General features: G+C 34.2%; 2 protein-coding genes across 3 annotated transcripts in view; one reads left to right on the forward strand and one right to left on the reverse strand.

Annotated features, from left to right (window-relative positions):
* Nucleotides 1-1,595, forward strand: part of LOC138694394 (cysteine desulfurase, mitochondrial-like) — a 90,657-nt gene extending 89,062 nt beyond the window's left edge. The window contains exon 9 of the mRNA XM_069818082.1: nt 1,421-1,595. Within this exon, the coding sequence (XP_069674183.1) occupies nt 1,421-1,484 (64 nt within the window). The 3' untranslated portion in view covers nt 1,485-1,595. The remainder of the gene's footprint in view (nt 1-1,420) is intronic.
* RabX6 (RAS oncogene family member RabX6) lies at nt 1,577-26,748 on the reverse strand. Of its 2 annotated transcripts, none has more exons than XM_069818085.1 (5): nt 26,416-26,748; nt 26,026-26,233; nt 25,633-25,877; nt 19,059-19,305; nt 1,577-2,371 (listed from the first exon to the last, which is right to left on the reverse strand). In XM_069818085.1, exons 2-4 carry the CDS (start codon nt 26,209-26,211, stop codon nt 19,107-19,109), a joined length of 630 nt encoding a protein of 209 aa, XP_069674186.1. In that variant the 5' UTR covers nt 26,212-26,233; nt 26,416-26,748; the 3' UTR covers nt 1,577-2,371; nt 19,059-19,106. The 2 variants fall into 2 exon arrangements, with proteins under 2 accessions (XP_069674186.1, XP_069674185.1); XM_069818084.1 differs by having other exon boundaries at nt 26,360-26,748.
* Nucleotides 26,749-27,218: the final 470 nt, after the last annotated feature.

A 27,218-nucleotide genomic window follows, 5' to 3' on the forward strand; every position in this document is an offset into this window, starting at 1 on the left:
TCCGAATGAATCACTGAATAGTGTTGTAATTCCACTTTCTGTTCTGAGTTACTGAAATGTTATACCACAGTCTACTATATACAGTCGCGAAGCTTGAGGTGTTTTTTTTTGCAAATCTCGTGATAAAGCGCTCTAAGCGGTTAGCAACTAGAAACAATAGACTGTCCATGGTCGACTTTGGAATGTGTCGTATTTCTATCGCGTGCTAGCTCGTTGCGTATTTCACATTGATGCTTGTGAAATGTTCGTTATTGGTTGTAATGAAAATGTTAATGGCTAAAATATAATAATTGGAATAATAATATGGGACAAGGAGGAGACGTTTGTAGTACTATAAATTGTAGCAACAGTAAGAGAAAGAGGCCAGAGTTATCCTTTTTCCGATTTCCGAAAGATTCAGAAATGTTCCTGGGTTTCCACAAGAATGCTGTGCCGAAACAAAACTGTTAATTTTGAAGTTCTTTGTGACTGTTAGAATACATTATATCCTTAAATTTCACAATGAAATGTTTCAGTCTAACCGAAAGGACATTAGATACCAGTTAAAGTTCTGTCACTTAGGCTGCTAAATTTCCAGAGAAAGGTTAGGTCTAATTTTTTTTTTCATATGATATATTTTTAATTGTAGCTATTAATTTTGTTATTATGTTTATGTGTTATTTTACTAAAGACTTAGAAAAATTAAGTTTGTTTTAATGAAATTTATTGATCACATTTTATTTTCAATTCTGGTGGGATTATTATTGCTTAGGCCTACTTTTTTTGTCAAAGGATATGTTTTTAATTATAGCTGTTAATTTTGTTGTTATTTTTATTTGTAGAAAAAGTTTGTTACAATAAAATTTATTGATCAAGTTTTATTTCCAATTCTGGTGTGATTACTATTGCTTAACCTCATCCCACTTTGTTAACTACGTAAGCCTACACTACAAGTACCGGTACACGTAAGTTACTCCGTTAATTCATATTTCCATTATTATTGTTGTAAAGGGAAATGCAAATTAATAGGCCTATTTATTGGTTTCATAGTTAATTATCGCTATAATCTTGAATGAGTGAAGCTATTATAGTAAATTTCAGTTCGTTTTGCACAAACAAAAATTATATTAACTTTTTTCTTGCAGGTATCTTCGAGTTTATGGTGGAATTTGATATACTTCATTAAAATAATAAATTAACTTTATGCATTTAATATTTCAATAATTGAAGGAAGGTGTTAATTTTTCCAAAAGAACACGACAACGAAAGTGTAACATATTTTGTCGTCTGCTAGGAGAGAGATCTGCGATGATGAGGCTATAGTAGCGATCCTAGTGGTGGGCAACTACCCATGTTTGCATTTTTACTACATATTGAGCTTCGCGACTGTATATAGTAGACTATGGTTATACTGTACTAATATATGGATATTTTGTTTCAGTCCACTGTGGGAGATGGTGCAGGAAGGTGTGGATCTGAAGTCCATAAAATGGTCACAGCACTGAATATGAATATAAATACAAATTGTACTGTATATAGATATTATTCAGCACTTCCTTGGTTTCTGTGCACAGTATTTGAATAATGAACAATAAAATTTGTTATTTCAGCAGTTATTACTGTATTTAATAATGAAATATACAGTATAATAATAAAAGTAAGGTTGAGCCTTACTTTTGCGACACAGTACATGAAGCACAAATATTAATTAGCCATATCTATATTAAACTTGATTTCTTTGTATTACCTCCGGTAGATGTAAGAATTACTACTCTTCGTTGTAATTTATCTAGTAATGATAAGCACAACAATTATGATTGACATAACAATATAGGCAAATGTAAGAAATATTGAGGAAAAAATTGCAAACTTGTATTCATTTTACACATAACATCATTCACTGTCTTTAAAATTATCAGTCATTTGCCAGAGGCAATAGAATCAATTCTACATAATGGCGTTAACAAGTTACCATCATTTGCCAAAGGCAACAAATTCAATTCTACATAATGATATCTTTTACTTCCCAAACATGGCGACGAAAATGGCATTAACAAATTACCAGCATGAAAACGTATATCTCAATTCTCAGATCTGATTATGTGATTACTATATAAATATTTAAAAAATTCGATACTACTCTACGTACTGTAGATTCTTGGGAACTGCCATTTACACTGACTGGCTTATTAAGCCATCAATCTGACAGCATGCATGCATCTCGTTAAAGGATAAGGATCACAACCTTACAGCTACACATTAGTAAAATTGTAAAAAGTTTCTTGTTAACATTATCACTTTCACTTTCAACTGCTGCTCTGCCAGCAGCCTTTATGGACGGTCCACTCCTGTTGACCTTATGGGCGGCACTGCTGAGTAGCTTCACCAAACTCTGGAAATGTGGGACAACTTATTAAGAATTGATCAGGATTGAAGAAAAGATTAATACAACATACACAGAATTACTTCCATATTTATGAAGTAATATAAATATATGTTAGTGGAAATTGAAAAGGATGGTCCTATATATCTCATTAAAGAACAAAGTTAAGAAGGTGGACTGGCATAAACAATGTAGAAGCATGTGCTCAACATACGAAACAGAATTGGGGAGTACATGTGGTCACACATAAATCAGCTTAGATGTAAACAAAGTTGGATCTAAGGATAAGGAAGAAGTGACAAAGTGGACAAAAAAATTGCTGGTCATAATAGAGGACAGGCGTAAAAACAATATGATCTGATTTGAAATGTTTCTGAAAATACGAATACCAACCAAAGGTGATTAGAATTAGTTTTTTGGGTATTACACCATGTCCTAGAAACTTGATATTTAAAATGTCAAGTTCCAGAACATGGTGTAATACCGAAAACCTAATTCTGACCACAGTCACCGTGAAAGCTTAAAAATTCATATGACTGAAGATGGTTTAAACAATTCAAGTTTTGTTTGGTATTTATACAATATAGTTCACAATCCTATTCATATAATTTAATCCATTTTGAAGCAGACAGCTTTTTTGTACACTGTTATTAGGTATTAGTTGGGTGGCCAGAGGGAATAAGACCTTTGGGGAGGCCGAGACGTAGATGGGAGGATAATATTAAATGAATTTGAGGGAGGTGGGATATGATGGTAGGGATTGGATTAATCTTGCTCAGGATAGGGGCCGATGGGCTTATGTGAGGGTGGCAATGAACCTCCAGGTGCCTTAAAAGCCATAAGTAAGTAGGTAAGTTATTAGGTATATGTGGTTAGTGGACTCCCATTTAGACTAGCACACTAATGAGCAAAATTCAAGCTTTATGAATTTTTAAGCTTTTACAGTGGATGTGTACCAATGTAGACTTTTGAATATTCCACCATATTCTAGAATGTTAAGTTCCAGAACATGGTGGAATATCCAAAGTCTACGTCTGAAAATTCAAGTTATCTCTGCATATGAAGGAAAGCTCTGTTCTTTAGAAAATTTCGGACTGTGTATCTGTTTCATTGTATTTTACGTGTTCTTACTAAGAGACTTTAAAAAATAAGTAGTAGTGCTTAGACCTAAGAGAAAGTTATTAAGAATAATATCTGATCCACTGAAGTCTTCATTAGCCAGAAATAAGAAAAAAGTTGTGAAATGTATGTATTATTTCAAAAAGCAAATGATGTATCTCAAATTAAATCAAGAAAGCTTAAATTCTAGGGCATTTGATAAGTAATGCCAACAATGCTGTAAATCAGTGCTCCTAGTGGTGATCACTGAAATCTTGTACTATGTAATAGCGCAGTGATTGTTTCGTAAATTTGCAATATTGGAAGTTTCGAAGTAGCCATATTTTGTAAATATAGTGGCTGTTTTTTATTTGTAGTAAACAATACATAGTTTCATGGTTTTGTATGTTAGTTTTGTATTTTTTTTTTCGCTTGATTAATGCTATTTCTTAAAATAATTGCGGTATAAAATGCTATTTTAAAAATATTAATACTATAATTTCACACTATGTCTACTAATACTATGTCAGGTTTCTTTGGATCTACTCTTTCCTTTGCCATTATTTCACGAGTTTTCCATTACGTTATCTATACCAGCAATGTCAATTTCTTCTACCTGTGACACTGGCTTGCCCTATGGCTCCGTGGCAAGCCATGAAACCATCAGCACCTATCAAGGTCTGTATGTGCGCGCAAGAGTGTTATATGTGCAACTTGTTCGTCAAGTGGTATTAAATATTTTGATCCTGCTTGGGAAAAGCATTTCTTATATCAGAATTTTGGCACTTATTGTTTGTTATCCAATCAAACATTGCAAGTAAAAAAAAAAATATAATATATAAAAACATTATGATACCAAGCATAAGAACGATTATGCACATTTCGAGGATGATGAAAGGACTAATCTACTGGACTGATTGAGAGGAGAATGTTCTAAAGTAAGTAATATATAATTAAGTTGAATTTGTTTAGAGATAGGCTGTAGTATTATGTTTGGTTTTTTTTTTTTTTTTAAGGGTGCAAACAATGCATTGGAGGCAGTTCTCTTAGCTAATCACATAGCTTGAGGATGTCATCCATTTACAGATGGGGATCACATTAAGAATTGTACTGCTAATGCTGTCAAGCACATTTCCCCCACAGAAGCCTCTAAATATAATCCACTGTCTTTATCCAGAAACACGAATGTGAGTAGGATTCAGGACATGGCTTCAGACATAGAGTACTAACTCATGAAAATTATAACAGACGAACTAAGGTACTATTCCCTTGCCTTAGACGAGAGTAAAGATGTTAGTGATACTGAACAGTTGTGTGTGTTTATTAGAGGGGTTACAAAAAATTTTTTATGTAATAGAAGAATTATTGGACTTAATACCCATGAAAAATACAACGGGGCATGATGGTTTTGAATGTATTTAAAACTACTATATGACAAAGGGTTATCGCTAAAGAATATTGTATCTGTTGTTACGGATGGTACTCCAGCAATGGTCAGCCACACGCAAGGCTTTATAGGACGTCTAAAATTTGAATTTGAGTTAATTGAGGTAAAGATTAATTTTTGGTCCTAGAGAACCATTGAATCAATTGACCTTTCCATTTCCACCCAGTCCACTCTCTTATAGAGAAGAACTCTGTGCTAAAAGTGTTCCAAGATGTAATTGAGACTGTCATAAAAGTGACGAATTCCTTAAGGTCAAATGCTCTCAATCACTGGCAGTTAAGAGAATTTTTAATCTCTACTGATGTAGACTACATAGATATACCATATCACTGTGAAGTACAGCTAAGTTGGGAAAAAGTCTTGGAAATATTTTTCACCTAAGAGAGAGTATTGTGGAATTTTTATAGAAGAAAGGCAAATCCGCAGACGAGATCGAAAACTCAGAATGGATTGCGAGTCTAGCTTTCCTCACAGACCTGTGGCCGTGTGCACCATTCTCAATCATCTAGCCCGTTTATCAGCAATCACGGAAACATGGTTAATTCTTGACAATGATCAAGTTACAGATGCGGTGCACCGAGATTTTCCCTCGATCAACTCAGTACTGTCAGCTGACGGTACGCTCGCTTGAGAAGAATCATCTGAGCACTAGGTTACCGCATATAAAACAACGAACGAACGCACTCTGTCAATTATTGCTTCGTTTTTGTTTGTAGGACTGTTTCAAACATCCTCGCAGTTTTCAAATAACAAGTTTCAATAATCATGGAAGAAAAAAAGAAAAGAGCACCGAACTTCTCACAGTTCGAAGTTGGAATTCTTTTAGAACTCGTCAGCAATTCTGCATCCATATTAGAGAATAAAAGTACTGACGGAAGTTCTGTAAGATAAAAGCAGGCTACCTGGTTGGATTTAACCTCACAATTCAACATGAGTTATACGTGTTTACATAATTCCACATAATTTGTAATGTAATTTATACAGTGGTTATTTCATATTATTGATAATAATTGGGAAAATTTCAGTATACGGATACCTCACTGACAATTATCTTGAAATAGGCTACTAAAAAAGAGCAGATTTGTATGTGTTTGTCGAATGCTCATCATCTTGCTTACGAAAAGACACATTTCAATGCTAATAATTTATTTGGGAAAATTTCAGTATACGGATACCTCGCTAACAATTATTTTAAAATAAAAAAAAAAGCAATTCGTCTGTGTATGTCGAATACACATCATGCATACGAAAAGGAAGTTTTTAGTGCCAATTTATTTTGTGTGCACAAGGTTGGAATTTTGGAGTAAGAGGAAAAGAAAAGTATTCTTGTTCTGAAATTTATCCATTTATTTTGTGTTCACAAGGTTGGAGTAAGAGGGAAAGGAAGGTATCCGTGTAATTTCTCTTGATTCAAGCGTAAATAGCCTAATTGTCCAAAAAGTAATGTAGGTCCTCATAGTTTCAAATGGCAAATCTATAGCTAATAAGTGATAATCTCGCATTCTACAAAATGGTCATTTAGTTTTACTATATTATTACCGGCATAGAATAACTACTTTATTATTATGCTAACAAATAATATTTTGTCCTCAAGTAAAGTCTTGATTTTCCAAAGCAGAAACATACATAAAACATTAGTCTATTTTGAGAAAAAAAAAACATTTTTATTATTCATCTACAAACTTACTCTTTCTACAATAACACCAATTCTGTTATTTCCGCAGTGATTTGCGTGTTCAAGATACATAATTTCGTCTTCAATTCCATCAAGTACGTCAAATCATGCCGCCATTTTGGTTTTCTCGACTTGACCATGTTCAATTCAAGATAATTGGTCCCACACTCGTGATCAAATTTGACCATCATTAACTCACTTGTTTAACTTTGATCGAGATTGATACTCCGCAAATTGGCGTTGAAGATGGTCAAGTGCCGACTTAACCATGGTCAAATTTTAATCGAGAATGGTGCATACGGGCACTGGTTGGTTACTTGAACGACATGAATGTTCGACTGCAGGGAAAAAATATGCTGATATCAGTGATGTGGGATTTAATACAAGCATTCTAAATTAAACAACTATTGTGAATAGAATAGGAAAGGGGAAATCTACTGCACTTTCTGAAACTTACAGCATTAGATAACTGTGCGAATATTTCTCTCGAAGAATTTGTAGGTGTTCTAAGACATCTAGAGAAGCAATTTAAAATATGTTACGAGAGTATGGAGTTGGCCTGGTTGGTGCAGTTGGTATAGTGCTGGCCTTCTATGCCCGAAGTTGTGGATTCGATCCCGGGCCAGGTCAATGGCATTTAAGTGTCCTTAAATGCGACAGGCTCATGTTAGTAGATTTACTGGCATGTAAAAGAACTCCTACGGGACAAAATTCTGGCATACCAGCGACGCTGATATAACCTCAGCAGTTGCGAGCATAGTTAAATAAAACATAACATTTAACCAGAGTATGGAGAAAATGGAAATCTGATTCTCTGTTTTTGATACCCCATTTACAGTAGATTTTCAGGATATTCTAAATGCACTATTGCAAATGGAATTGATTGATCTAAGATGCAACTGTAGACTTCATAAAAATTTCATCAAATCCTAAAGTACTGATCTAATAGAATTTTACAAGCACTTCTGAACTCACATTTCGCAAACCTGAAGCAAAAAGAACAATAGTCATGTTTGGAAGTACATATTATATCTGTGAGCAGGCACTTTGTGTTTAATAATATTCATCCCAACTTCAAAGTCATAGTAAAATCAAAATGAATTAAGAAACAAAATGTAAGAACAGAGAAAGGATCAGTTAAAACACGGCTTTCGTGTACAGTGACAACAGTATGTCTTTTGGATAGCACTTCATATAGCAACATTCCATCTGTGCCACATCATCATACTGGTGGCAGGAATTTTGACATCACTGATCTATACAATGAAATACATTATCATATCCATAGATCTGGTGATTGATTACAGGTGCATCAGTCACCCATCCATGAGAAGTACTCGGGAATTCATTTCAATGGACTCAAGGATACTGTATCCTATGTATGCACACTTTCAACTTTACAATTATTTTCAGTGCAAGTACTGAAACTGTTATTTTCGGCGTGTTTTATGTATTTCCACATCTGCAGTGCTTTAAGTGTTATAACTAAAAAATATACAGTCGAACCTCTACATAACGAATTCCGATATAACAATTAACCCTGTTGCAACGATAAATTTTATCAGTCCTGACATATTTCTTATATTTTGAATAAGTTTTATCCATCTTTACAAAGGTGGTCAAATTTTTGAAGAAACTCCGATAGAATGATAAAAATAGTAATAATCTTTTATTTACTTTGTTTTCTTATGTTCAATATTTCACTTTTTACTTGGTATCATCCTCTTAAAGATGTTTTCCGATTAATTTGTCTACTATCTTTCATACTTTGCTGACTGACTTTGGCATTTTGTGCAAGGAGTGTGTTACAATAGAACTCTACCTGATTCAAGGGATGCGTGATCCTTCAGAGGAATTGCCTTTATGATTGCTGCCATTGACTTCCTGACTGCCAAGAGCAACATTCATAAAGAAATGCAAGGAAATAGAGCACAGTGTCGCAAGTAGCAAAATTAATCTTTTAATTAAATTATCGTTTAAAAACTGCAGCAGCAGAAGACGTTGGCATTGCTACATTGAAGTAGTTTAATGAAATGAGAGCACTTAACATTCCTACAGTAACAGACCCTATTCTGTGCCAAAAAAGCGCTTAATTTTGCCAGTGTAGTTGGTGATTCGAACTTCAAAGCAAGCAACGATTTGTTACAACATTTTGAAGACAGACATGGAATTATTTTCATAGTAGCCAGAGAAGAAAAGTTATGAAGAAACATAGTCCAGATGACATCTTTAACGCTGATCAAACTGGTTTATTTTATCAACTGACGTCCGAAAAAAACAATAGCATATAAAGGAGAAAAGTGTAAGGTGGAAAACAATCAAAACTACGTCTGCTTTGCACTAATACTTCTGGAATTATGAAGCTTACTCCATTGGTTATTGCTTATTGGTCACTCTGCAGCCCAAGATGTTTCAAGATTGTGAAAAATTTGCCAGGTAAATGTTTTTTTCTTTAATGTACTGTCTTTCTTATTAATCTGTAAACACATTTTTATGATGTTTCAATTAAATGTTTAAAATTTAATTTTAACAATGCAGTAAAATTAAAATTTGATGAAAAATGCTGCATTTTTATTCATTGCAATTTTATTTGAACTATTTATTCTTTTTGTAATTGAAAAATTTAACAGATTTATATACATTACATCTAGAAAATTAAAACATAATTTCACTCAAATTTCTCAAGTGTTTAAATTGAGTTGTAATTAATAATTATTGCTTACTGTTACAGTTCAATACAGCTGCCAGCATGGCTCAGTCAGTTAAGGCACTTGCCTACTGGTCTGAAGTTGCGCTCAGGTGCGGGTTCGATCCCCGCTTGGGCTGAGTACCTGGTTGGGTTTTTTTCCGAGGTTTTCTCCAACCGTAAGGTGAATGCCAGGTAATCTATGGCGAATCCCCGGATTCATCTCGCTAAATAACCTCGTAGTTGATACAGCATCGTTAAATACTTTCTTACTTACTGGCTTTTAAGGAACCCGGAGGTTCATTGCCGCCCTCACATAAGCCCGCCATTGGTCCCTATCCTGAGCAAGATTAATCCAGTCGTTAAATAAGCAATTTAAAAAAAAGGAACCAACAAGAAGGCCTGTATGATTGCTGCTTTATTCAGTAAATGGTTGATTTCAATTACTGACAACAAAATGAAGAGGAAAGAGAAAGATATTTTGTTGTTGGTGAACAACTGTAGTGCTCACAATAATCAACTCTTGAAGACTTAATGAACATCTGGTGGAATAATGATTTAACTTAGGGGAGACTGTTGTACCTTTGACATAGTGTACCTTTGAACACTTGGAACTTTTTTGTACTAACAATGTCATTCTGTGGTTGCCATTGATACTAGTTTGTCAAGTAAATTCCAGAGTGCACTTGTATTGTAGGTAGAGGTTTTTCCTCACAGCCATTTTGTCTTCGTCATCAAGTTTATGTTTTGAGCACTGAAAACGAACATTTTATTGCCTCAGTTTTTATTTATTTGTGTTCATGCTTTGTTTAACTTCAAATATTTGATATCACAGCTTGGTTGTCTACAATATTGTAAGCAATACATTGTAATAAGTATTCTTGTTGAACCTAACCTAAACCTAGCAGTATGTTTTTTTTCTAAAGCAGGCACAGTCTTGTACCTTTGAACACAATTACGTAATGTACCTCAGAACACTATTCATAGGTACAAGATGTTAATAAATAATTATATAGACTGTACCATCTTATCATAATAAGTTCTTAACTGAAAAAGTAATACGCGTAATTATTCGTCACTTGAATTTTTTACCAAATTTTAAGTTATTTTTATTATTGTGTATTCCACTTCAACAATGCCAAGAAGTAAATTTCATATAGGTATGTTCTCTAGAAATATATTTCTGTAGTAAGCAATGCTATGATATTCTGAAGGACAGATAAAAGTCAACAAAGATGCGAATATGAAATCATTCCTTATAGACAGGCCATATGTAAGCTAGAATTTTTCTCTTAAGATATGTTAAAGATGTGAATAACTTACCACTTTCATTAAATTCCAATTGGATTGCATCTCATATTGCCCTTTTTCCTTACTTACTTGTAGTTCTCTAGAATAAATCGTATAAAACTGGATGTTTCCTTAAAATTTCTCACAGAACAATATAAAAAAATTCGGGGCGGCAGCAGAAAAAACCGCGCAGGCGGCAAATCTAAATTTCAACACTGCAGATTCGCAGACGTCCGGCGATACATTCGCATCGGTGTGGGCACACTCATATACTGCAATGTACGCTGAGACAGTAGCAACTTTGCAAAGCGAAACATTCGCCACAGGTGCGAATATTTTGCGTCGGTGTGGGGAGGCCTTAAACCAGTAAGTTTACTAATAACATTAAATCTAATATCTAATACTAGCCTATATTATAATACTGTACTGTATATCACTGCACATTATTTAATTGGACTAGGATCCATTAGAAGCCTTGAATTCTGGCTATCTAATTTTTTTTGCCACTTCAAGGATCTGTTTTGCAGAATAGACTGAATAGGTCCAGAAATTGGCACGCTCTTTGAAAGGGCATGAAGAACCCACTCACTCATGATACAGGCTTTATTTTTTAAAGTGTCTTACACCTGAGTTTTCCACCACTGAATTTCAACATTATTTCCCATACACTTCGTCTCTCATTTTCCTTTAACTTGAACTTTTACTTCATTACTTAATGATAGTGCCACATTTTAACGCGACTTTTTTTTTTTACCACAAAATCACTACACTGCCCAGCTACGATAGTATATAGGTGTGTTGCATGGAAAATCTTTGAAGGGACTCCTCTGCCTAGTCAACAGGATAATAAACTTTATGACTGCCAGGCTAACACACCCTCGCACCCTCTAAAATTTTGCAAAAAAAAAACTTGTTTTTATCTTTGTGACCTACATATTTCGTACATTCCTTGAAATTACACACTGTTTCAAAATATAGTTTACATTAAAGTAGTGTATTTAAAATATTATTTCCCTTTTGAATAGTAGCAGACAGTTTCCGTTTTAGTCAGGAAAAATGAACACATAATGCATACGAATTTTGCCGGGAATAATAAATTGTTCTGAAATAGACAGGATTCCAGATTATTCAGGTTCCGATTTGAACAGATTTCACTGTATTCTTATGTTAAGACATATTTCTGTAAATGAAGTGTCAGCTTTAAGCTTTCTAATAAAAGTTCAAATCTTTCTGCATGTGTGTTGATCATATTCGTGATTTGAATCTCACATAGACAGAGAAACTTGTCTGTTGCCTCCTATGGCTGATTCTATGTCGTAAGGATATCACCATGTGTTAGTGTACTCATCATAAACTGCACGAATTAGGCCTTCTGGCCTGTTCTTGTTTCACAGAGTTTTCAATTTAAAAATTGTTCTGTCCAGAGTTTTCTAGGTCTGCCAACATTTTGTTTTCCAATAGATTTATAATTATATATTATTCGCAATGGTATTCTAAATGATTCCATCCTAAACATATGTGTAAACCAGTTTTCTTTGTATTGTACTGTTTTATCTATTATATTACTGACTTCTGGTTCATTTCTTGTATCTTCACTTCTTTTGTAATCCAACATGGTGTATCTCACTGAAGGTTTAAAGCTGGAGTAATATCATCTCTGCTGCTTCTATTTGTTGAATCTGTTTCATAGTAAGTGCCCAAATTTCGGTCCCATATGTTAAAACTGAAATAACTATAACCTTCTAATTTTTTTTTTATTGTTTCAGGACGTACTTCTTTTAAATAATGTTCAAAATTGCTTATTAATTATCTAAATGTATTTAATTTATCTTTTACATAATTCATTTTCGTGTATGATACCAAGCATCCTAAACTGTTAAAACTCATGACTTGTTCTATTTTTTTCTTTTATTTCGATTTTTTTTTAACGTTGCCTTTTGTAAACTGTTTTCTGAATCCGCAAATATAGCTTGGTCATCTGCAACAATGTAATATTTAAAGGTACATATTGTCCACACCTGTGGAGTAACGGTCAGTGTGTCTGGCCGCGAAACCAGGTGGCCCGAGTTCAAATCCCAGTCGGGGCAAGTTACCTGGCTGAGGTTTTTTCCGGGGTTTTCCCTCAACCCACTACGAGCAAATGCTGGGTAACTTTCGGTGGTGGACCCTGGACTCATTTCACCGGCATTATCACCTTCATTTCATTCAGATGCTAAATAACCTTAGATGTTGATATAGCATCGTAAAACAACCCAATAAAATAAAATTAAAGGTATATCCACAGTCTAGTATATACAGTAACGAAGCTTAAGTTGCTGAGGGTACTAGGAACAATAAACTGTGCCAGTACTATTTCGCATTGTCTGTGATGAAGCGATAGTAGTGATCCTAGTGGTTAGCAATTATGTATGTATGCATATTCCCTACATATTGAGCTTCGTGACTATATACTAGATTGTGGTATATCTCCTAAAATAAGATCTTTATCTAAAACTTTTTGGTACTCCTTAATGACATCATTGATATAGAACTTGAGCAATATTAGTAAGAAAGGATACCCTTCTCTGACACCTTGATTAATTTCTCTCGATTGTATACAGTTTTTCTTTTATTTATTTAATTGAAGTTTTGTATTTACTTTGAATTGTTCTAATTAATTTTTTTTTTTTTTAGAAATTCCTTGTTATTGAAATATTTCATCAACTTTTTCTATTCACTGTAACGCTTTAATATAATCAATGAAAGCAATGAAAGTAGGCTGTATACAGTTTTTCTTTTATTTATTCAATTGAATTTTTGTGTTCACTTTGAATTGTTCTAATTATTTGTTTTAGGAATTCCTTGTTATTAGAATATTTCATCAACTTTTTCTATTCACTGTATCAATGAATGCAATGAAAGTAGAAATATTCATTTCTCTGTGTTTCTCGATTAACTAACTATGTAGTCTATACAAAACCTGCCTAAATGAAAGTCATTCTCTTCAGAAAGAATATGAACTTGCTGTCACATTAAGTCAATGGAATATCGTTTTAGCATAAATTTTTTTATCTACAAGTTTACTGAGCAGATTTATCTCTCTATAGTTGCTACAGTTTCTTCTATCTCCTTTTAATGATGGATATCTAGGCTTGCCAACTTTCGTAAGTAAAAATTAGGGACACAAATGTTACTGACAATTTTGTTGCACTAATTATTATTTCCACCTATCAATCCACATATTCAACAATAGTACTTTTATAATATATATTAACAGAACCACCTCGATTCATATGTAAAAAAATATAAAAACATATCAAAATCACCACAAAACAAGTTGAAAAACAGTATAAATTCCTTATTAAAAAAATGTTAACTCGTTGGAAACTAGGAACCGATCATATTGATGTAATTACTGATCTAATATAAACTAACCTGAACTAACACAAACTAACCTAACCTACCTACAAAAAAGATTTAAGCCACTCTTCTCGAAAAAAAACAAAGATGTTTACATGGTTATCACCAGAGCTATCAGATCTTATCACACTTGAAGGGCTACAGTATTTTACAAGTCTTTGTTGTTGTCCTCGTTGATATCTACTATATCTATCGTAGAAATGGTCGTATAAATTTTTCTTCTTTTTTTCCCCCACTTTTCAGCCGAAACCATGAATATGCGTCAAGTGGAACATAGTGGACATAATATTGAATGGTGCCAAACTAAAGTCAAAGTGCATAAGAAGAGTACAGAGGATAGATGATTCAGTAAATATCCTATGATCAAACCTGCACTAACTTGTGTAGGTCTATTATGATCATTGCACTCGTCAGTCTGTTGACACATCAACGAAAATTAAATTTTAAATTTCTGCCTTGAACATACGTACTAGAGTCATTTCTCCATTTAGTCACATATTGGAAGCAGGTCTGTGTCTGTGTGAGACTGTGCGGAAATATCTTTCAATCCAGACTAAAACCAACAATGACAGAAACGAAAATCAGCTGTAAATGTTTAATATGCCATGAAATCGGGGCATTTTGATGTGTGTGCAATTATTTTAGGAAGCAGGACGAAATGGTCGAAATCGGGACTGTCCCGAGAAATACGGGATATTTAGTAAATATACGTCAGTGAAATATAGGTAGAAAATCTATATGAACAATCAGGTAGGATTCCAGAATAACTTACATTTCAGAAATAATTATGGTTTCTGGATTTAGTTGAAATTGTAGAAATAATTCTATTAGTTTTATTTATAAGGCTTTGGCTGTTACTATAATTAGAATTCTTTCAACTCATCAGCTAGATAGTGCCTGGTATCATCATGTCCTTCACATGTTAGACCCTAGTGGATCTGTTACAGTCTCCTGCCAGCATTTTGTAATCTTCCCAAATTTCTCCTTCCTCTTGGTACATAGGCAAGAATTTGTCTAGGCCATCTAGTGCGATTCACCCTTTTGACATGTTTCTTCCATTGAAGTGTATATTGTTGAACAAAACGAACTACAGAATCTATTTTTAGTTCTTTCAGTATGTCTTCATTTTTGCGGTGTTCATGCAATAAGCATCCTGCTGTCCATCTCATAAACCTCATTTCAGCTGCTGTTAGTCTTTTCTCATCAGCTTTTCTGATTGTTCATACCTCACTGCCGTAAGTCAGAACTCATCAAGAACTGTTTTATAGGCTTTTAGTCTTGTATGTTTTTTAACTTGGGAGGGTTTGAAGACTGTGTTGATTACTCCAGTGATTTTTATAAATTTAGAATTTTGCTTGCCATATCTTCATCAGTAGTTTAAGATAAATTATAGCCTAAATAGGCCTAGTTAAATGAATTGACATGTTCAATTAGTTTATTATTTATCATGATTTTATTTTGAATTGGATCTTGTCCTAAATATGCTATGATTTTTGTTTCCTCTGTAGAGATTTCCATATTGAAATCTGAAGTGATTATTTGTAGATTATAAACGGCTTTTTGTAGATCATCTTCTGTGTTAGTGATAAGAATCTGATTGTCGGCAAACAGTAATGTATTAAGAAATGTGTTTCAATTAATTTGAAATTTCCGGCATGATGACTTTGCCTCCAAATGTACAAAATATGGTTCCTATATAATTATATAATAAATAGAAGGTGGGGGGGAGGAAAACCACATCCTTGTCTATAAGACCTTAGTTTATTAAAGTCCAGCTAGTAGTTCCGCGTCCAGTTCTTATGGCTTTCATTTTCTTGACATAACTGGAAAAAATTATTTGATTTGGTACATTAATCATGGCATAAAATCTCTAAAATTTTATTTTTGTTAACTTTATCGAATGCTTTTACGAAATCAATAAATGCTAAGCGTGTTTTGATATTAAACACTCAGCCTTTCTATTAAAATCTTCATAATAAAATAGCTATCACAATATGATCTTTCTTTTCAGAATCCATTTTGTTCTTCAGTGATTTTGTCTTCATAAAGATGTGATAATTTATTCTTGATTATAGTTTTATAGATTTTATAACCTGAATTGAGAAGGCTTATGCCTCTGTAATTTTCACATTGTTTTTTGTTTTCTTTCTTATAGACAGGTATTATAATAGCCTTTTGTCAACTTCCTGGGGGTTTGATCCTACCCAAATATTGTTTAAGAAGTATAAAAATCTATAAGTAAATTCTTTTCCAGTGCATTTTAAAAGCTCTATATTTAAACCATCTTCACCTGGAGCTTTTTCGTTTTTTTAACGTTTATATACTTCAATGAGTTTGTCATAAGTAATAACATCTGTTGTGTCGTCGGAGTTTGTTAATGTAAGAGGCATATTTTTCTGGAACCATATATTTTTAATTAAGTAGAGATTCATTGGGATAGAGTTTATAACAACATTTTCTTTTATCTCAGAGTTTATTTTCTTTAAAATTTTAAAAGTTTTGGGTCTTGGTAATGTTACGTCTCTTTCCTGGTATTTTACTTCAAATAGGCTATATTTAGATAATTTCTTCTGTGTATGCCTTATTATATCTATTAAACACGCGATTTTTTTTTTTGATATTAATCAAATGTTATAATACAGACGATAAAATTTGTATGGTAATAGTTTAGCTTTTCTTTAAATAGTTTCTTTAGTAATGCTGCATTAACATATAGTTTCGTTCAATATAAAGCAAAAATGCAAGTGAAATGAACATGTTAAGAGTGGTTTATGGTAATTATTACAATGATAAAAAATATTGTATATTTGAGTGCCATAAAACATTTAAAGAGGAGAGGAAAAACGCGAAAGATGGAATAGCTGAAAATCTCAATGAACTAGTGTAAATAAGAAAGATTTATTACTGGATATGAAAGATAGTGCTTTCAGTACAATGATGAAACAAAACGTCAAAACATGCTATGGAGTGGAATGTTTTCCGAACTTCGTAAAGACCAAACAAGAAACGAATGTCGAAATCACAAACCAAAATCTTCAATATAATATATTCTTTTTGTTTTCTTCTTTTAGTTGACTTCAAATGACTTGTGGCATAGCCAGTACAGATAAATCTTTATCACGTCCTGTTTTTTCATTAAGAAAGTACTTTCTATGTGACAGGTATCAAGCATAACAGATTTCTAATTTGCAATAGGGTGCTCAGTTTTAGAACGTCTAGGTTGTTCAATAATAGTTCACAGAACTGTCCCAGTAGTTTAAATTATCAGTGGATGGATATGTACTAAGGTATTAATTTAATTTGTTACCTGGGAGAGAAATTAAAGTAAATGTGTAAATATTTTTTTTTATCGACTAACTTGTATGATATGAAGCCCTTAGTATGTTCCAGAAGATTTTTTTTTTTTTTGGAGGGCCGGAGGGTCTGAGACTTATTGTGCAATCTTCTTATATTGTGGAATGATTAGAGACCTTAGGACCGCATTCCTGTGAGTATGTGATTCACTTCTTGGTGCCATCTTATCGATTCAGCTACAGCATCCAGTTCTGACAGAGTCTGCATAGGCAGGAACACCCCTCTGTCTCCCTGTGATGTTCTGCCACCTCTTCAGATTGATGGCATCTGTTTGCAATTCAGATACTACATCTTGTTCCATTCTATATTGAGCTGAAATTGCAGCACCATAGAAACTGCAACTAAGACACCATCTGTCTTAGGGAATTACACTCTCTGGTCTGCCATTGTCCAATATAAAAGCCCTTTGCAGCTCCCCCAGACAGATGACATGTGTAGGCGAATCATGAACCAAGTCTGCCTAATCTCCTGTTCGACCTTAAACTATTGAAGATGAAGTTAATGAATAAGAAATGAGTCCAAGGTCCAACACTGAAAGTTACCCAGCAATTCTGCTTCAAATGGTTGAGGCAGAAAATCTCGGAAAATCCCCAGCCAGGTAACTTGTCCCAATTAGAACTTGAACCTGTTATTCCACACCCTCTATCCTGGCTGGTAGGGTCAGAGACTTACCTGATGGTGGTAATAATGAGATAAGAGAAAAATATTCGCGCAAGATGTTACGATATTTTTATTGAAATATTGTGCACTAGTGGAAGAGAGAAATGAACTGTTTGATTCGTGACTACGACTTTTATCAATCTCCTACATCAAATATAGTATCATTTACCAATCAGTTTTTTACCTGAAATTAGCTTTTAACTTTTCCCCACTCTGAGAATGGGTTCGGAATGTAAATATTGTGATGATTCTAAAGGAAGGAAGTTGACTTCGACATTCACCTTACATAGGAAAGAACCAAAACTGGTGTCTTTTTTTTTAGGGAATGGGGAGAACAAAACATTCACAATTTCACATAATATAAGAAAATTCATGCAAGCAGCTAAGTTCAGAACAACTTTAAATTTAACAGGCTAGAATAATTTCAAGGGAAAAATTGTTCTGGGTCCGGTTATCGATCTCTGGACCTCTGGTTGAATATACCAGCACTCTATCGAATGAGCTACCCAGGAACTCCACCTGACACCATCTCAATTTTTCCCCTTATATCCACACAACTCGAGTGGGCTGAAAAGATGCTGGAGATCCACATCGAGTGCACACAAACTCTGTGTGACTTGGAATTGTGGTTTCCTGTTGATGTACATACAGTAACATATATATTATGCAAGTCTAGTTTTCAGGTAAAGCTCCCTGTGAAACATACTTGAATAATTTCAAGGGAAAAATTGTTCTGGGTCCAGATATCGATCCCAGGACCTCTGGTTGATTGTACTGGCGCTCTACTGACTGAGCTACCCAGGAACTCCACCCGACACACCGTCTCAATTTTTCCCCTTATATTCACACAACTTGAGTGGGCTGATGAGATGCCAGAGACCCACATCGAGTCCACACAAACTCTGCGTGACTTGGAATTGTGGTATTCTGTTGATGTACCTACAGTAACGTATATATTATGCAAGTCTAGTTTTCAGGTAAAGCTCCCTGTGAAGCATACTTGATAGGCTAGTCTCCAAATTGAATGTTCTAATTTCAGATAATACTATATAAGCAAATTCATGCAAGCAGCTTTGTTTAGAACCACCTTAAATTTGGCTGGCTAGTCTCTGTCTGGAGTGTCATAACAGATATGTTAGCAGAGACATGTAGGCTCTGTGGCTTCATCTGGTGGGGTGATCTTGAAAGACTCTTTATCCATGGCTTGGAGCTCAAGACGTGATCTATTAGACTCTACCAGGTGATGGGCAATATCTGCGAACATCTCTTCTACACCTTGTCCTGTTTTACATGAGGTCTTGTATGTGGCACTGATGAGGTTGTGACATTGTTCACTGAAATTGTAAAACGGAATTCTGATAACAAAATGAGTTATTAACTAGGCCCATATAATAAAAGTTATCATGCATCTTTATTGCTCTCTCTTTCTTAAATTATTATTCTTTTATAATTTGTTTAACCTTTCATAAAAGCACGGGTAAAAACTTATAAGGTCAATTTATTCATTCTATCTTACTTATATAAATATAAATTTTAATATGAGGTGCATGTACTATTATTGTTGCTACTGGTGTTGTTTACATTCAATTTCCTTATTGATACAAAGCTATTTGAAGTTGCAACTATGCTTTTGAACCACTGTTTAAGAACGCAATTTCAACTTGTGTAATAAATAGACTATCATATACCAAATAATGGCAATGCTGCTCTCCTCCTTTAATGCTGGCTGGTCACATTCTGGTCAGTTAGTGAGATTATAGTATGGTGGCACTGGAGAAACAATGGAATGAGACTAGCAAGAACATCTTAATGGCACCATTCTCTTGTTCCAAACATTTGTCACGCTTGTTTAAGAAGTGACTCATCATTTGCTGCATTTCCCATTGAGAAATGGATGCATTGTTTTTCTAGATGCTACATGGTGTCTATCATGAGACTACAACATTATGAAAGTCCTATTCTATACATTTTCACTAGAACAAGTCATATAGTATTAACATTATCACTAGCATTACCTCTATGAATTAGATTTATATTATTTGGCTGACTCAACAATACTTATTTACATACAGTATGTCCTAATAAATTCTGAGCAAAGCCAACTGCAGATGATACCATGCACCTCAGACAACAAAAATTATGGTTTATTTAACGATGACCGCAACTCCTGAGGTTATATCAGCATCGCTGGTGTGCTGGAATTTTGTCCCGCAGGAGTTTTTACATGTCAGTAAATCCACTGACATGAGCCTGTCGCAATTAAGCACACTTAAATGCCATCATCGACCTGGGCCAGAATCGAACCCGCAACTTCGAGAACAGAAGGCCAGCATTATACCGATTATGTTACCCAAGCCAACTGTCAACAAATCATACCCCTATATCCAAGCTGTGACTCCTAGGTAATGCAGATATACTGTAGCCATTCCCGCCCATTCTCCCGAATCCAGTCACCTGAATCAAATACCCTGAATATATAAATACGCAAAAGAACAATCTCCCGAATCAAAAGATCCGAAGAATTTTTCCCGAATCCAAAATCCAGGGCCCTGAAAGCACCACGAACTAAGAATTGATTCTATTGTTAAGCTATGGAGGCTCAATTAGTGAAAACTGGACTGAAAAGTATCGCAAGTGATCACACTCACAAACATGCTAAAGAATGAACTTCCTAAGGTTTCATCACGCATGCTCGTACTGTTACCATAACAAGAATCTGATGAAGATGTTAGGAAATAAGAAAGGCGAGACCAACAGCCAGTCGTCAATCATTATCCGATTTGGAAGAAGTTTCTGAATCTTACACAAGGACTTCTCCTCAAGAGGAACATTTTTCTTGCATGATAACTTCAGCGAAAATGTGGAGCCAGAATCTCGTGTGATTGTGTTTGCCATGTGTCAAAATTTAAACAGCTAATGAAAAGTCATACTTGAAACAAATTGATGGCACAATTAAAGTTTGTCCCATTTTATTCTCACAGTGTCATAGCGTGAAGGAAAAATCCAAAGGAGGAGGACGATTTTATGGCTGTACCACTCATGTACGCATTTCTTCCAAGCAAAATCAAGCTCTGTATTAAAATTGTTTTGTACCAAATTTTAAACGCTACCAGAATAAAGAAAGAGTTATGTGCGACTTTGAATGGATATCATTATCAATGCCACAGAAACGTTTTGCAGTAACCGAATAGGCCTATCCTGCTGCTTTTTCAACTTAGGCCAAAGCATGCACAGACATGTACAGTCAGAGGGCCTGCAAGAAGCATACAGCAATAAACAGGATCGAGAAGTAAAGGGCATTTATTCACTGTGACGATGTTAGGAAAGTTCCAGATTACTTCGATCTCAATTATGTTACAGATCAGTGGGCAAGAGGCAGAAGACTTGCCAAACCTCCACATTTCCTTATGACTTTTTGGAGCCAGCACAATGTAAATTGGAAAATAATCACCGCATTAGCAATATAAGTGGGTGAAAGCAACATAACCATTTTCAAATTCTTGTACGAAAACATCATCCCAATTTTTATTTCTTCGTATTCAATACATTTTATAAAACTTTCGGGGTTATTAGTTTTTTGGAATCTGTCATTTGGGAAATTGGATTCGGAGAAATGTCCATTCGGGTGATTGGCTTCAGGTTTATGTCCGGGAATCACTGTAACAGGCAAGTGCCGAGTACCCCTACAGAAAATCCTTGGCCCTTCCAAGTGAGGAGGTTATACATTGGGCTAAAAACCCATCTGTGTGAAAATAGATGTTTTTTTACATATATTTCACAAAATAAGCTTCAGATGCTAATGAGTAAAGGCACCTATTAGAATTACAACTAGGAAGATTTGGCCACAGACAAGACAGACTGGAGACACTTTGCTTCATAATGCCCAATTGACTGATTTCCATCTTTGTAACTGTTATCAGAATTTCATTTATCTTTTTTTTTTTTTTTTTTCCAATGTTCGCTTTTGTATTTTTTGTTTTCAGAAGAAAAGTATGGACTGAAATCAGGGTGCGAATTAACAGGGGAGGATGGGGAGGGGGATTTCCCCTCTGTTGGAAAGTTATCCCCCTCTCATAAATTCATATTAACATTCATGCCAGGGATAACTTTTATCCCCCCCTCACAAAATATAATTGTTTTAATTCGAGTATACTTTATGAAGTACAGTATAAAGTAAGTAAAGAAAATAATATTGATGTATTATCATCACCGACAAGCTGACAACAATCAATAACTTAGGAATTACACATCTTATCTTAAGCCTGCTCATAGATATAATCATTATTATGATCAAGATGCAAGACAAGCAACTCAGTGCGACCAAGTGTTGAGCCATATCGAGTGAGGATAATAATATAATTGTATGTATATGATTCCATATCTAGGATTCTATATCCCCCCCCATTAGAAATCTTAATTCGCACCCTGACTAAAAGTTAATTTACCGAGACTGTTTCATATATAACATTAAAGATAATTGTCTGTGTTCTGAAGTAAGAAATTTGGAGCAAATGTCTAAGTAATGTAATGAGATCACTATTACCTCCTTTATTTCTTACCACAAATATTGGGCATCCACAAAGTGTCTCCATTGGATCCTATTCATCTCCTTCCTTGTAATTTCTTCAACAATTATAATTTTCCAGGTTTGTTTTGGCCTTCTTCAATCTCTATTCTCTTGAGGGAATCAATCTTTTCAACAGATTCATTTACCGTCCCTTAATGTATGTACTAACCAATTCAATTTTCATTTCTGTATTTCTAATTTAATTTCTTTTTGACCTGTTTTTCCCACAGGGTTTTTATTTTGCGATATTTTCTGCCCATCTGATTCTTAATATTTTTCATAAACATCTATTCATGAATACTTGCAAAATGAGACTATAGGTTATATGAATTATACATTTTCAACTACAGTGAGATGCAGGCTTGTCCAACACAAGTCATAAATAGGGGTATGCCGGGGATCGAGCCTGGGTCCACAGGACTGCCATAGTAGCATTTTGTTAAGTGTTTGTTATGCTATATATGCCTTATACAGTATAACACATTTTCTTTTTGTAAGCTTATGTAGTGTACTGTTAGTGACAAGAACATAAGCCTATTTTGATAACTGTTAGGCCTAAACGTAAATTGAAAATTCAAGGTATTTCATTTATATAATTACAGAAACAATGTTTTGTTTGACTACTGCTGTTGTAAAGGAAAAAGTTGCCATTTACCACAATTAACAAATTGAACAAAAATAAATTGTAATATCGAGACTATTTCTAATCATTCATGGCATGTAGGCCTAACTTTTGAAAAAATGTGTGAGAAACATTATTTCCATCATCTGTTAAGTAAAGTTGAGTTTTGTGTGAAGAGTTTGTTATTATTTAATACAGAGTACTATTCTCTCTGTGTAACGTTAATTACAAGGACTCTATTGTTATAAATATTAAACACCATTAAAACTCGCAGTATTTAATTTAAATAAATATACCAACATAATCATATTTAGTGATGTGGTAAATTAAAAAATAATTGCCTTTTATATCAACTATATAGGGTAGCAGAAAATTTAATTACAACAAATATTACTTTTTTTTAAATCATTTGTGACATATGTAACGTTGGTTATGGTGACCTGGACCAAAATATTTAATTAAATATCAACCCTAGTTTTTTCCGTGAAGAAACTAAATTACATTTATAAAAGTAGGTACATTAAATTCCACATATCTCGCAATATCATATTTTATACATCGTGCAGTATTTCGAAGCTAAACAATGTTGTTCATTTAAAAACAGTGACAATATGTAACATTCCGTTTGAGATGAGCAGGTGCATATAGCACATATGGGGAAATCCAAAAATGCATATAGAGTGTTAGTTGGGAGGCCGGAGGGAATAAGACCATTGGGGAGGCCGAGACGAAGATGGGAGGATATTAAAATGTATTTGAGGGAGGTAGGATATGATGATAGAAACTGGATTAATCTTGCTCAGGATAGGGACCGATGGCAGGCTTATGTGAGGGCTGCAATGAACCTCCGGGTTCCTTAAAAGCCATAAGTAAGTAAGACAATATGTAACGTTAGTTACTTTGAAATGGTCCGCCCATATGATGGTCTTGCTGGAACAATAGAATGTTTAGCAGCATAAGCTAGTCTACAAAGATTATATACAATGGCCAAATTATGTCTCCCCTTCAGCTGTATACCTGGTGTCTAAAAAATATAAAATTATGTGACTATGAATATTCTAATATCTTCCAAAACAATGAAGAATGGCAAGTTATGCAAGAAGGATTCAGCAAATCACGTATAATATCAGGAACTCAAAGACTTCATGCTTTCGTACTCATTAACGTAAACAGATTGAGAACTAAAATTTATTAAAATGCTCAACAATTTAAAGACGAAAATATTGTCCATAATGATTAGCTTGATTATGACAGTGTAAGTGATTTGTGGCCTTTAGTGACAATGGTGGACTGAATGTGTGCTGCACACAGAAAAAATAGAAGTAGAATCAGAACAAGTGAAGATTATACTTCTACACCCCAGTGGACCATCACTATCTTTTGCTTACTCTGCAAGAACTAACATGAGGTATATTACCTAGGCTGTCAATAATGATGCAAGCTGATTTACAAACAATTACAGAAAAAACTTCCAGCATTCAACCTACAGAATGTGAGTGAATAGCTACAGAATAAGCATGTGTTGCAATTTTAAAAACCTGTATTTTTTAAATGTATAATAACCTATAATAGCTTCAAAAATAATGAGAATTCCACAATCATACTTATGTGATAGGCCTACATTAAATGTATGTAAAACATTAAAATATACTTTTTCAAAATTTTTAAATTGTACCTCTTTTTGGAAGACCTTAAGTGAAAATGTTTATTTTTCATGAGCACACTATATTTTTAAGGGTAATACGCTGTCTTTATATACTGAAAGAATGCTCGTTTTATATGCTTTTAGGAAAGTCCAAAATCATTTTTGTGTGTTCAATGGTTTGTAAGTTATGACATTTGTTAAAAGTACATGTAAATTTCACTTGTATTTTTTTTCTTTTCCAAGCAATAACTCGAAAACTTTTACATACAGAGCTCTATTATTTTGTAGGTATTCATTTCTTACATAAAGTAGCCTAACATGTTTACCAAATTCCATTGAAATTGAAGTCAGGTTGAAAATGGTACTTACGTGTGTGTATTCATTTGACATATAAGTTAGAATAATTGTATCGCAAATATAGTGCATGTCTGAGTATAGGGAAGAGTGAGAGGAAGAAAGTAGAGAGAGGGGGGGGAAGAAAGTAACAATCATATCCATTGTTTTGAGTAGGCTTACTCATAACGCTTATTTTTTCCTTCCCACCCTAAACCCCCACAATTCCACACGACCCCGTGGAAGTGCAAGCGGGACATATGGGAAGGGGAAAACTTATTATGTGTTGATTCTGTGTTATTTGCGAGTTGTCGAATGCGCTTTACTAGTGACTATGTGCAAACTAGTGGTAGCAACAGATATTGAGTTTTAGAGAAATAAGCTTCACTGTAATATCTACAAGTCACATGCATTGAGTCCTATATAAGAAAATGTAGTTCCATGTTTATGCGAAAAGCCATGTAAGACAGAAATTTATCACTGCTAAGTCTTACCAAAAATTTTCCATGTCACTTTCTGTAACTTGAGGTGTCAGACCTTCAAGATCAGCTTTATTTCCACAAAGAAATATCTTTGCATTTTCAGCATATGTTACAATGTCAAGCAAATGCTGAGAAAGCACATGGAAAGATGCAGGATTGTCAAGTGAAAAGACTAAAATAGCTGCCTCCGCAAACTTATAATAACTGGAAGTAATTGAAGCAACTCTTTCCATGCCGCCAGTATCCCATAGCTGCAACTGTACAAAAGAAGTATTTAGATAGGCCTATTTACATCTTTAATTACGGTGCAATATTTTAATAATAGGACAATAAAAAATCATCGGACTGTTACAAATCGATAATTGAAATAATAAATTATTGGAGAACGTTACATAAAATACATACCCGTATTTCCTTGCCACCTACTTTATATTCCTTGTCAAAATGATCAAGGCCCAGCGTCGATTGTCTGTCGGTAGCGGTAACGAATGAATTTGTGGCGTAACGGCGAAACAAGGAACTTTTCCCAACACCAAATTCGCCACACAATATAACCTTCTGTTCAGGAACCTTAACAGATGCCATTACCATAGAGTGTCAAGTCTATGAGGGCCTGTTAAATATAAATACGTACATACAATACGTTAAGCAAAAAGTTGATGATTCTTTTAAGGTTAGGTACTCATTTATTATAAATCACATTTCTATATTTGGTCTCGCCCTGCCTACAGTACATCACCTTTTATGTCTTGCAACAAACAATACTGAAAACACGTAGGTTTCCATCCCACTTACTCTTGTGTGGGATATGCTGGCAAAGTCCAAGAAGTCTGCCTGTGGTTTGTTCCTATATCAACAATTGATTTCAACGTATCTACAATATACGAGAAGCAGAGATAATATTAGATTATGGAATGAAATGCAGGAGACGATTAACTTCTTTATTAAGTTAAAAGTAAAGATTGGCTTTGTATACAATTCATTTTGTACAATATAAACTTTTACATCTCTTCTCAATTATATCCCATAATCATTATATTACTTCCCATAACCTCACATAATCACAGGTAATTCGGGTAATTCTCATTAATCTTGCCCTTCCATGGGCTCTCTGCTCCAATCGTTGCTTACGAGATTACACAAGCTGGCGCATAGAGCTTGAAAAACGAGTCTGAAGTGGTTCCCTCGTAATGCCAATTCCGCCGCTCGGAGCGCTGTTCTGCCCTATATATTCATATCAGAACACTTAAAGACATTGACATTTGGGACATTTAAAGGACTCACCATTGCTTATTAAATGCTTCGTACATTATTTTATGGACAATAGACGTAATTTGCAAACTTCTACTCCTCAATTATATTACAATAAAAGGCTGTCATTCTTGATATTAAAACATATTACATATAAACTGAGGGACTGTCTGCTCTGTACTTCAGTTCATACACCAAACATTTCCGGAAATAAATTAACTTGACATCTTACATATACGCACTATAGCCTACCCTTTTCACCTAATATTATTAATATTGTTATTAAATAAGACATTGCAACTAATTAAGGTACTGCATTATCTTTAATTTCCTTGAATTCATAATTA

The sequence above is a fragment of the Periplaneta americana genome, chromosome 2 (genome assembly GCF_040183065.1).
Source record: "Periplaneta americana isolate PAMFEO1 chromosome 2, P.americana_PAMFEO1_priV1, whole genome shotgun sequence".
NCBI classification, from domain to species: domain Eukaryota; kingdom Metazoa; phylum Arthropoda; class Insecta; order Blattodea; family Blattidae; genus Periplaneta; species Periplaneta americana.